Raw genomic sequence first — 13502 nt, 5'->3', positions numbered from 1 at the left:
GCCAATCGATTCCATTCCTATCCAGTATCAATAGTTTCCTAGGGGTCAACCGACGGTAATGTACTAAAAAGCCACAAATTAATAAAAACTTTTTCCATAGATTTACTATGGGGAAAATTTGAAATGTTATTCTCAATTTTCTATCTCGCCCATCAGTCCTACAGCAATGTCTTCATACAGTATTATGGACCTTAAATGTAACAGGACTGATTGGCCAGATAGAAAAATGTGAATTAAATTTCACGTTTTCTCCATAGTAAATGTATGGAAAAAGTTTTCTTTAATTTGTGGCTTTTTAGTACATTACCGTAAGTTGACCCCAAAGAAACTATTGATACTGGATAGGAATGGAATCGATTGGCATACAAAAATAGCATGTGAAAAATAAAAGTTTTCATTTTCATACAAATTGTATGGGAAAAGTTTTCCTCGATTTGTGGCTTTTCTAGCCGGAAATTTTTTTTTGGTTCCATACAAGCTTTTGATCCTTAATAGGAATGGGATCGATTGGCATCAAAAAAAAGTTTATCAAAATGACCTTTTTCTCGCACCCTGTATGTTTTTTCCAAAATCTGTAAAAGCCAATCTTCATTAATTTGAAATCGAGGGAAGGTCTTCTTAGACCGTTTTCTCGTAGCAGCACGGGATCTGGTAGCTGCCCTCACTGACCCAAAAAGAAAATCCACCCTGTATACGGTAGTTTTACTCCATTCTCGAGTCAAAGTGTCTTTGTGTGACGTCCGTGTCTTTGAACGGACCAATCACGGCACGGGATTCGCTCACCTCGTCCCGCGCACCCCAGTATTTTTGGCAGCATCGGTTTCATGAAATAATTGCTCTAAACTCCATCTAGAGGATTCCTAGTCTATGGTTAGAAATGTATAACTGTACATTGTATACATAACTGTATTATTATTGTAGGATACCTCGGTCTTTTAGGGTTAGAAAAATCTGTCTAATTCACCCGTGTTTTTAGGGCTCCGTACCCAAAGGGTAAAAACGGGACCCTATCACTAAGACTCCTCTGTCTGTCTGTCTGTCTTGTCACCATGTATCTCATGAACTGTGATAGCTATTAGTTGAAATTTTCACAAATGATGTATTTCTGTTGCCGCTATAACAAAAAATACTAAAAACAGAATAAAATAAATATTTAAGGGGGGCTCTCATACAACAAACGTGTTTATTTTTTGCCGTGTTTTGCGTAATGGTACGGAACCCTTCGTGCGCGAGTCCGACTCGCACTTGGCCGGATTTTTATTTATTTCTGACATCTCTGGCTGGGTAATATTTTATAATATTTGCGTAATACGTTTACTCTTTTAGATCTAATCTTAAAATAACGAAGTGTTGGTTGCCATTAAATTAGAAATCGTACCAATAGTGCCATTACAGATAAGAATATAATAAATAAGTTTTTGGCAAAAATGTCATTTTTGGTACAAGCTATAATCGCTGACTACTTTTCTTTACACAGGCAACTAGTACTCATCGAGACAATTCTAAAAACCCCAAACACAATTAGTTTGCGTTGTTTCATCACAGAGTTCCTATGGCCACCTCCTGCCTCCATCATCAGATCAGCTCGATGGCGGTACCATAATATTGCATTGTCACCCGACTTTCATATTTATGCAAATTTTCAGCTTTATAGGAAATCGGGAAGGTCATATTTAACTTGCAAGATTTGACCCGTACATACATAGTTACATTGCAAGTTGAATAAAAGCTTGTAATATAACCCATCCGACCAAGTGGTTAATTTCATACTTACTCACGAAGTCTCGATCTTAAAGTTTCTTGAACACTACAAATGTAGCAATGAAGCGGTTCTCGTAGCCTATAGGCGCCTGCAACACAAGTGTAAAATACACGTTGTCGACTATTTGGAAAAATCTGTACACTATTTTATAAAGAACCGCGTATTGTAGTCTCTCGAGAAAATGCATAATATTTGTCATTAATAGATGCTTAATCATTTTCTATAAGATTAAGTTGGTTTTTAAAATAAAATGACAAGTGCTTAGTTAATAATTAAAATAATAATATGTATATATATAAAGTATAATTAATAATGTAGATAAATCGTATTAATTTATTTTAATTCTATGACAAGTGCTTAGTTAATAATTAAAAGAATAATATGTATATAAAGTATATTCAATAATCTAGATAAATCGTATTATTTTAATTTATTTTAACTGATATTAACATTGCTCTGTATTATTAATTTATTATTTAGGACTTAATATGCCATGAATTAAAAGGAATCTCATTGATAAGATCTTTTACTCGTAATGTTTATTTACTAATCTAAACCTTATTTGTAAAGACAGAAGGTTCATAAATAATAATTTAGTTGCGCTTAGTACATATTTATTTATGATCAAATAAACTCACGACGGAGATTATGACCTGGCTAAAATCACAAACGGTTTTTTTTTAAATTTGCAAATAAAGTGTAGCACACGGTGATTTTGTTATCTCTGACAATACTCTGAGACGTGAATAATTATATTGTTCATACTAATAATAGAAATCGCAAAAAAACTGTTGTTCCATAGAAAACACTGACATATGATTCGCCGAAATGTATTGCGTTTTCGGCGTTGGCTACATAGTAAAAGTTGTTATTATGATCCACATATTGACACCTCAAGGTATGGTCGTAACAAAATTACTCTGTATAATTGAGATTGTAACCGGTTTCGTGTAAAATAACCGGTTTTTATAAAATAAGATCAATAAATACATTAGAACAAAGGGAAGTGAATAGAAAACGTTGCCACCTTTCTTGCTTTGATTCAGAAAAATATATGAATACTTATATAATTGTAGACATTATAAAAAGACATTGCTATTTCTGTATATAGAGATGTCCGCATAGTAATATCGTCCGTTGTGTGTACAGTCGACGTCAAAGATATGTTTACACTTTGGCACCTTACTCCTTTGTAATAAGGCGAAAAATGTAAACATATCTTTGGCGTCGACTGTACACTACGTACGATCTGACGGTCTAGCATGAGTTGCGTTCTCGCGCGCGACTCCATACTTGAAGTCGCGCAAGATGTATGGAGTGCTAGACCGCCAGGGCGTAATTTTACGCGTTGTAAAAATGTAATTATTTATATAAAGCGTGATTGTGCACTGTGTTATATTTTAAAATGTAATAAAATATATTTCATATACAAAGGCTTTTATTATAAACAGCTTAGATTACAAACTTCACTTACTTAAAGTGTAAAAACTTTAACACGACTACAGATTTATCTGTAGTCTCTTCCTCTTGGTTGTCATTTAGGGTCACCTCTAGGTCATTAACACGAAATGAATGTTACTCAACGAAGGCCGCAAAAATATCTGACACGATCTTATTTGTAGAACTATAAGTGTAAGGCCTGAGTGGACGCTCTTGTTGTGCGTGCAGCGGGGCGGGGCGTGCGGCGTGCATGTTAAACAAATGCGCACGTATAGGAGCGGCCTTAGTGCACGCTGCTCACGTCACGCGTGAGCCCACAGCCACGCATGCCCCGCCGAGCGAGCGTCCACTCAGTCCTTACATTAAGAGTGTGTCACATGTTGTTGCGGCTTCCGAAGAAACACATATTTTTGCAGGTGACTGCAACGTCAGTTAACTCCTCCTATAGTTCGTTTTTTTAGCATTAGAAAGAAGATAAGCGATCTTGACGTGTCTTTTAATTGAAATACGCTATTTAAAAATCAGTAACTTATGAAAACAAAATAATGTAAATAATCGTATATGATTCATAATTGTTACATATTTGCCGTGACTTTTCAAAAGTGTTTTTCAATAAAAAGACACGTCAGGATTGTTTACCCTTTTTCTAATGCTAAAAAAAAAACGAACAATAGTCCTGAATAGTATAGCCTCCTGCCGCCCAATGTACATTAGGATGTACACTCAGTTTCGATGGAATGTCAACCTTAATAAATAACAAAGTAGGTAGCATTTCACGTCTCGTAAAATTTTCGAACAAATGAAAGTCAACCCAATTGAAAATACAACAAGGTTCAAACTTCCTTGGCTATAATGTTGTATGGTGAGCGGTACGAGGATAGGTTGTTTCAAGGCATGGTGTCGTCGTAGTATGCCCAGCTGATGCTGTTAATTAAAGGGCTTTTCTCAACGCGCGATCCGACCGGCTTCTTCCGAGCCCTGAGGTATGACCGCATCGCGTTCACAAGTTCCCGAACCCTGTCGTTGTTCTTTATTACCTAAAATGTTTAGATAATTATTATCTTGGTTTATAGGTTTACAAACAAACAGTTGGTGAGAATATTAGGGCCGATTTTTATTTGGTTGACGAATTAATTTTCGACAGATTTCGATAATAAAGTGGATAAAGTTCTGTAGGTCCAATATATGTAGGTATACGCAATTCCTCCGTATGTCCTAAAAAACTTCTTTTGAGTTACGAAAACGTATTGTATTTTCGTTCGTAATTCAATGGAAAACTACATATGTATGTACTTTTATTTTCGGGATAATTTTGATTTCGTATTTATTCCGCCCAGAATGAGAACCTCTAAACCAAGCCAATTTTGTCCAAATCTAACGATACAAAAAATGATTCAACAACTAAATAAAAATCAGCTTTTTATCGTGATTAACTAAATCATGATTGAAGTCTTACTTTAGTGCGACCGATTTGAATTACACCCAGTAAAAAAATCTTAAAACATACCTTCTACTAAATAAACCGAGCAATTAAGTACGTCACCGACCGTCTGAGTTAAGGTTTGTGAAACCGGTTAGACGAAATTTAGGTTTAATAAATATATATATTTAATAAAAACAGAGCTTATTATAGAGAGTTTAAAGCCTAAAACCGGTCTCTATAATAAAAATTAACTAAAGCCTGACCAGTAATATAGGATCACGCGCCATATTGCGGAATTTAATTGGAACTAAATTTTTCATACTATACTGAACTGTCACCACATACATGGGAATAACAGCGCCCTCTTAACAATGATCATATATTTCTGGTCGGGTATTATTCAGGTATGGATATGTCAAAGGCGTTCATTCGTTTCGTCATAGTATGCCCAGCTGATAGGTTTTAGTGATCCAAATCGCTTCTTCTGCCTTTTTTTTGGCTGTTTCGGCTTATTTTTAGCCCCGAGGAATGACGTCACGTTTAGTGGGCCTCGTGTCAAACCGTTGTTACGTTTCACCTAAAATATTTAGAAAACTTAGTGTCTAAGAATAAGCTATTAATTGTATTAACCGGTTTTGGTTTTCTGTGAACCGGTTAATAAATAAATTCCCTCCCTTAACGACAAAAGTGACAAGTGTACCTACTCTATATGAGAGTGAGCGTAATAGCTATAGGTTACCTCTTCATATGCTTCCAAAATTTGAAGCGCGTCCCAATTATGCTGATTATCCTGAACACTTCTATGTAACATATTTATATGTGTATTCATCTTGTTCATGTGACTCGTGAGATATCCGATCTTGTACATCGTTTCCGACTTCAGTGTATCATGGATAGACTGTAAGTCCCTTACTTGCTTTTCTAAATCTTTTTTTGATGACATAAGCAATGATACCAATTTTTCCTTTAGCAATCTATCTTTGTGAAAGTTTTTGCTAAACGGTTTTTGGGATAATAATGGCAACGGGTATACCCGTTTTTCGCAATTGTTATATTTGTCGGGTAATGCCGGCAGTTCCTTTACTGGTTGAATTACCGGTTTTATGTTTTCTATCGGTAGTGATAATCCGCTAAGCGGTGGTCTGTAAGTTAGCGGTAAATTATATTCCTTTGTGGGGTAATTTACCGTTTTTTTGTTAGACACAGGTAACCGTTTTTTTAAAAGTCCATGACGGACAAATGATAACATATTTTGCTTCGGCAGACTAACCGATTCTGGGCTTATTATTGGTACCTGTATTCTGTGTATCTGATTTGGTTTGACATTTGAAAAAATATCATTTATAATTACCTCATTTTCATTAACATCATGATTGTTCAGTTCCACAGATTTTAAGATGTATGCGGGTATGGTCTTATCAGATTTCCGTTGTTCTGTGTCTCCATTTCTAGAAACCGGTTTGGGAGTAACCGGATTTAGATTAACCGGTTCTATTGGTTTTGCGGTAAATGTGAATTCGTTAGGAGATATGTTTTGTGGTTTGTTTGCTTGAGAATTCTGAATATCATGTTTTTTCGTATGAGTTTCTAATTTTTCGGTATATGGTGGTCCAGTTCTAGCGTACATTGTTGGGTCGAGTGGCATACGGTCGAAATATGGCTCCTTTTGATTGGCTGTCATCATAGTTGGTAATACTACTGAAACTAAATAGATTTGTTGATTACTTGACAGAGGCATTCGGGTTAGGATACTAGCTCTTTGCTCGGGCGTTAAGTTGTGACGACATACATATACCTAATATATGGATAAAGTCACACATGAAAGAAGATATTTTCTAGTTAACTGTTCAGTCCGTTCACAGTCCAGTGCCCCATATATGGGTCACGAAGAACTTACCTTCACGAGTTCATGCGCCACATATGAGTCACTACTTATATCTGACCAGATAAGTAGGTAATACTCACTCACTCAGACAAGTACGCACTCAGATAAGTAGGTATAATATATTATATTTTTAGTTAGATAGCAGCATTCAGAAATATATTGAACTAATCCGAATCAAAGTGCATACCCGATAGTTTCTTAGTAACCCATACGTGGAGCATGGACGTGTGATATAAGTAATTTGCTTGTACTTACGACGAAATAGAAACATTTACTATAGTTGGGTAGTTTTACACTATCTATGTTATATTAAACATTCTCATATTTAAGAATTAAACACTTACGTAAAATTGTCCGTAACATTTCGCCGCCTCGACCGAGTAAGAAATGAAATGTTGAAAGCGATTAAAATACCATGTCTCGTGAAATGACTGCCGTGTTTCGTGAAAAGTAATTACTGTAAACATAGCTAAGTGCCTTGTAAAACACGGTCAAATTAAAATGTCTAAAGTATCGTTATAGCATTGCATTTATAACTGTTTGTCTATACTCGTAGACATCGGAATCTAGAGTGAATGAATGAGAGAATGTGACTATGGGCAAAATTATGACCTGTAGGAAGTTCCTTTATCGAAAAACTCAATCCCACCAAAAACATTCTCATGTAAAATGTTGCCTAAAGATCGGTTTCCTAGGATAGCGGTGCCCTCAAATAGCGGCCGTCTCCATACTAAATAATACGGCTAAATATGGATGTCGTCGTATTTGTATGGAGACGGCCGCTATATGACGGCACCGCTTTCGGAGGAAATAAAGCTTAACGAGAGCTTATGGCTCGCACTGTCAAAAAGTTCTCAGATCTCATGTAGAGCCGAGCTTCTAAGGAAGTACGTACAGTAAGGACCACTTGCACCATCCCACTAACCCGAGGTTAAGCGGTTAAACCGTTAACTCAGTGTCAAATTGTACTGGTCACCATGGTAAATCCAGGTTTAACCGGTTAACCCAGGGTTAGTGGGATGGTGCAAGCGCGCGAAAAGAATTTAAATTCCTACTAATTTTGTACTTTGTCACAGTGACAATAGTATGTCTCTAGCTACTTTCATATTGATTGTCACTGTGACAAGGTACGAAATGGATCGCAAATTAAATTCCTTGACTGTACAGTCACCTGCAATAATACCTGTTACACAACGAAGGCCGCAAAAATATCTGACAAGCAGGGATCGGAACCGGTTTTTTGCAAAAACCTAGAAATAACCATATTTTTTGAATTATTTTATACTCGAAATGTAGGACTCAGTTGTGTTTTTAGGTTACGACTTCGTATTATTAGATTGCCCTATTAGAAATGAAGTAATTAGCAAAGAACGAAAAAATACCGTTTCCGTTCCCATACAAAAAATACCGGTATCCGATCCCTGCTGACAAGATCTTATTTGTGGAGCCATAAGCCTAGTAGTAGCCTAGTCGGTAGTGACCCTGCCTACGAAGCTGGAGGTCCCGGGTTCGAATCCCGGTAAGGGCATTTATTTGTGTGTTCATCACAAATATTTGTTCCTTAGTTATGGATGTTTTCTATGTATTTAAGTATATAAGTACTTAACTGTAAGTATCTATATTATATATATTTCTTCGTCTAGTACCCACAACACAAGCCTTATTGAGCTTACCGTGGGACTAGGTCGATTTGTGTAAGATTGCCCTATAATATTTATTTATTTATTTATAAGAACATGTCACCTATTTTTGCGGCATTTTAAGTGTAACACTAACATATTATACCAGGTGACTGTATCTACACGTGCCCTAGTAGCACGGTCGCAGTTTTATCATTTATCACCATGCCCGTCACGTTCTAACAAGTATGTAAGTGCGAAAGTGACGGGCTTAGTGATAGTGGATAAAAATGGAACCGTGCTGAGCCCGCAGGGCGTTTTTTTTTGTCCCCTACACATTTTTTTCAAATTTGGGATTTTTTATGTTATTTCTACTCAGAATCACGAGCTCTTTTTTTCCTAATAGGAGAAAAAAAGTGTCCCAAAATTTCCATACATTTTTCGATCTTTCCATTACGCGACCGCCATACAAAGTCAATGAAAAATGGTGACGGACTGGAAATAAAAACCTTAGGACACTTTTTTTCTCCTATTAGGATAGAAAGAGCTCATGATTCTGAGTAGAAATAACATAAAAAATCCCAAATTTGAAAAAAAAAGTGTAGCGGACAACAAAAAAAAACGCCCACCTACCCTAAGGATGTTGTTGATCATCAGTGACAGAGTGGTTTTTCGTATAGGTACCTATACCTATCAATAAAATTTAAATCATAATTTGACTTACCTATAAGTCATGCAATTTAAATGTTTAATAAGTGTACTATCGACATCATATCCCGAGAATGCTGTTTATCTGACACTAGCGACCCGCCCCGGCTTCGCACGGGTTAACACATTATACATAAACCTTCCTCTTGAATCACTCTATCTATTAAAAAAACCGCATCAAAATCCATTGCGTAGTTCTGAAGATCTAAGCATACATAGGGACAGATAGCGGGAAGCGACTTTGTTTTATACTATGTACCTAGTGATAAAAAGACGAAAGGTAGGTAATAAGACAAAATATAATTAATAGGGGCATTTTATTAGTTGTTGTTTAAGCTTCGCCCCCTCACAGATAATGAATAAGGATGCATTTTGGTCAATCAACTATTTCTTGTTGTTATTCTGTCCCATCAGCGAGGAGACAATAGTAGCATAGATTGTTAGAAGAACTGCTGTACCATGTTCTACTAACATGCTCAGTAGATGTCCCATTATGGAAAGCTCTTATAACTACCATAAAATGCAAGTTTGGTTCATTTAAATACGAAAAATCTAGAATTTTAAGAGTGACTCAGGAGACCGTAACCATAGCAACGTGTGATAAGAAAAAGTTGATTAACCCATTTAGCATTCCTTATCTTAGTTTGCAAAAGACGATAACGGCAATAATCTCCTGATACTTATATATTAATCATAATTGAAAATCAATTAGTGAAAGTAAATAAAAAAAATTACATAATACATTACCGCACAAGTTCGATAATTATAATGGAAAAAAAGCACGCGGGTTTAATATCTCTAATTATGAGCTTAAAAGCGTTTTAATAAGGTCCACATTACGAGCAAGTGTGTTGAAAACAGAGTTACTACCATGACTGTCGTGAGACAGTACCCAATTGCAGTTTGGTATACGAAATCTTAATTCAAGAATTACAGTCGACGAGTAGAAAATAATATTTTACACAGTCGTGATATAATGGAGAGCTTTTCAATCTCGTACCTTACTTAGGCAACTCAGCATGCTCAGAAATGTCTACGTTATACCTAATTGGTGAATTTGCTAGCTTGTTGAAATGAGGAGCGTGAAAAATATAAATAACATTTTTATTTGACTCATTAACAATATTTTTTTGCTTAAATAACTACTTAAAAGACAAGCTCGAAAAACATACAAGTTGTTACTTAAAGCGATACTGATGTGTAACAAAATATGTCTCAATTATCACATAGTAAAATATTATGGCATACCTTAAAGTCGGGTTACATTGGCCCTGGATAACTTTGGCCATAAGGATTTATTTGTTGCAGTTAAAAAAAATGTTGTATTGCCACAACTACAAAAAAATCTATGGCACTCAAAGTATGGCAAATTGTCATCTAAAGTGTCATGCTTATGTTTACATAGTTAGCAAGTTCCATAGAATGACACTTTACATCATGTAGTCTGCTTTTAGCTATCCGTCAGTGTTTTAATCAGGGAATGTAAACCGGTTATTTTTAGTATGAAAATAACCGGTTATTAACCGGTCTTCCATTAAAAAAAATACCGGTTTACATTCCCTAGTTTTAATATTATTTACTAATTCTATATGTGGTTTTATTGTGGGCTAAAGTTACCCTCTATTGGGTCAAAGTAACCCAGCTTTACGGTATAAAAAATTGTTACAAAACCTATAATTTGTTCTTATAGATACCAGATACTAAAATGACAATTTGACTGTCCAATATCTGCGCTATATACTAATTTGTCTGTGCTATAATTTTAGTTGCATAACGATTGATAGGCCTTCACCTGTGAACACGGGGTTCTTGAATAACTATTTAAAACATAAATCAAATAGGTATGTAAACAATTTTTAAATGTTCATGAAATAAAAGGATTTTTATTTTTATTTTTTATTTATTTATTAACGATTGAGAGGATATCAGATATCAGATTGAACTTCAAAATGGCGAAGTAGTCTCGAAAATTTTTTTTTTTACTTATTAATGTTATTTGTGTTTCCATGTACATTTATTCTGAGGTTGTGCAATAAAGAGGATTTGTATTGTATTGTATTGTAATGTTATTTAAAGTGTAATATAGATTAACGGAGGCTCTAAAGTCCAAACTCAAGGTATGCCAACGAGCGATGGAGCGCAGTATACTAGGTGTTCGCAGAACTGATCGAATCAGAAACACGGAACTGCGCTCCAGAACTCGAGTTGTAGATGTAGGTGCCAAGACCGCTAAGCTTAACTGGGACTGGGCGGGACATGTCTGCCGCATGCACCCTGAAAGGTGGGCCAAAATGGTTACCGAGTGGGACCCACGGAACACCATCGATGGTGTAGGCCGGGGTTCAGGCAGACCAAAGAGGAGATGGCGGGACGACTTGGACGCATTTTATCCGGATTGGCGGGAAAATGCAAACGACAGGGTTGAGTGGAGGAAGGGAGGGGAGGCCTTTGCCCAGCAGTGGGACACTAAACCAGGCTAACAAAAAAAAAATAGATAGCTTATTATGCAGTGAACTAATGTGGAAGTGTGCTAATGAAGAATTAGTCTTAAATCCCTTTGAAAACTAAGGCTATCTTGCGCGGCGCGTCATCGTGAACCTTGTTGCAATACACGTTGATATTGGGCTGCAGCCGTCATATAACGTCTTTGGCGTCCAAAGGGTTAACCATTATTTAGCCACATCGTGGCTATTTATAAAACGAGCCAGCTATCGCTTTATTACCAACTACCAAACGTCATGTTATTATTATATTAGTGTAAGGGCTGAGTGGACGCTCGCTCGGCGACGCGTGCAGCGTGGCTGTGGGCTCACGCGTGATGTGAGCAGCGTGCACTAAGGCCGCTCCTATACGTGCGCATTTGTTTAACATGCACGCCGCACGCCCCGCCCCGCGGCACGCACAACAAGAGCGTCCACTCAGGCCTTACACTTACACTTAGAGAAATGGCAGCCTATGGCCTTTGCCAGCGTCAGTAAAAGCATAAAGAATAAAGTGTATAGAGAGTTAATGTCATGGTAAATTATCTTTCGAGAGAAGATTAAAAAAGAACGCCATTTGACTTGATCCTTATTCTTTCACTGATGTGTGATTTGTTAAATGTCAAAAATTAACGCCAGCTACTATACAGTAGGCGAAAGGTATGGCGCCATCGCTCGAAAAGATTGCAACATACCTTTGGCCTAATCTCGAGTAGATGGCGTTAATTTTTGATATTTAGTGAAAGAATAAGGATCAGAGTCAAATGGCGTTCTAACATATTTCATCTTGTGTCGAAAGATGGCAGTAAATTTTCTGTGGCTACCATAGAGAAATATAGTAAGACAAGAGTGCTCACTCCATACATCAGTTTTGATACCAAAAAGACTATTAGCATCTAGCATCGAGTAGCGGAATTATCAGTACTGCTACTTGACGATATATGTAGCACCGACCAGAAAGTCATATGTTGTTGAGCATAAGACTTTCCGGTCGGTGCTACATCTATTGTCAAGTAGCAGTACTGATAGTTCCGCTACTCGATACTAGATGTAGACACTTAAATTATTGGTCTTTTTGGTATCAAAACTGATGTATGGAGTGAGCAATCTATGTATTTTTTTTTCTCTATGGTGGCTAAATAATATACTTTGACAATCCGCCTCTATTTCAAATTCTCTTTGGTAAGAGGTAGGGAATATCAAAATTAACTATACATTATAAGCAAGAAAAATCGATGTACTCCAATGAGTCACATGACGTTAAAGTCTACAAAGCACACTTTTGACATCATATATTTGATTGAGCCATTTTTTAAAAGATTGAAAGTCGGACTAATCTAATTCTGCACAGACTGCAGTGACAGTGTGTAAATGCCACGATAACGTCGAATTCCTACAAAAATACCTTTACTTCGTAACATCAAAGTTGGGCAGAGTTACCTTAGAGGCTTAGATAGGGTTGCCAGATCGAAAAGCGCTATTATCGGGAAAAAAATATAAATTTTTCAGGATTTTGGGCCTTAAGTCGGGAAAATGAACCATTCAAATTAAACTAATTGTATTAAAAACAACGATATTTTACATTATTGGCACTACGTCAGGTGCTCTGCCCAATCTCGCCACGCGCGCCGCGCGCGCGCGCTGACGGGCTCGACGCGCGTCGCTGGCTCGCTCGACGACAGTTCAGAACTTGAAATTATTGTTTTATAACGTGATGCTGTTTTTCGGGACAATTTTCACTTTGTCGGGAATCGGGAACACATGCTAAAAATCGGGAGAATCCCGCCGAATCCCGACCATCTGGCAACCCTAGGCTTAGACCATAGAGAAATATAAGTAAAGAAAGAGTGGTAACTCCATACATCAGTTTTCTTACCAAAACGCGAGTTATTTCGTAGTCGACATCTAGCATCAAGTAGCGGACATTATCAGTGCTGCTAGTTGACAATAGATGTCGCGGCAAACCAAAACTCTAATGCTCTACAATTTTCAGCTAATATTATAACCGGATGCACTGGAACTCTATTTGCAACTCCTTCCGTTATAATATTAGTTGTAAATTGTTTTGGCAGTACATTTTTCGTCAGTAGCGACATTTGCGATATCTGTCAAGTAGGGGTACTGATGATTCCACTACTTGACGCTAGATGTCGACTACGAAATAACTCGCGTTTCGGTAAGAAAA

At 36.8% G+C, this 13502-nt stretch overlaps 1 protein-coding gene and 1 long non-coding RNA gene across 2 annotated transcripts in view; one reads left to right on the top strand and one right to left on the bottom strand.

Moving 5' to 3' along the window:
* Positions 1 to 2262: 2262 nt before the first annotated feature.
* Positions 2263 to 13502, top strand: part of LOC134660175 (uncharacterized) — a 138885-nt gene continuing 127645 nt past the window's right edge. Inside the window, exons 1-2 of the long non-coding RNA XR_010097847.1 lie at positions 2263 to 2299; positions 13137 to 13232. This is a non-coding gene — a long non-coding RNA (uncharacterized LOC134660175). The remainder of the gene's footprint in view (positions 2300 to 13136; positions 13233 to 13502) is intronic.
* Positions 4083 to 7008, bottom strand: LOC134660187 (uncharacterized). The gene is made up of 3 exons (XM_063515913.1): positions 6855 to 7008; positions 5365 to 6329; positions 4083 to 4239 (listed from the first exon to the last, which is right to left on the bottom strand). The coding sequence occupies exons 1-3, from the start codon at positions 6871 to 6873 to the stop codon at positions 4090 to 4092; spliced, it is 1134 nt and encodes a 377-aa protein (XP_063371983.1). The 5' UTR covers positions 6874 to 7008; the 3' UTR covers positions 4083 to 4089.

The sequence above is a fragment of the Cydia amplana genome, chromosome 26 (genome assembly GCF_948474715.1).
Source record: "Cydia amplana chromosome 26, ilCydAmpl1.1, whole genome shotgun sequence".
NCBI classification, from domain to species: domain Eukaryota; kingdom Metazoa; phylum Arthropoda; class Insecta; order Lepidoptera; family Tortricidae; genus Cydia; species Cydia amplana.
This window is presented reverse-complemented; position numbering and strand designations above follow the sequence as displayed.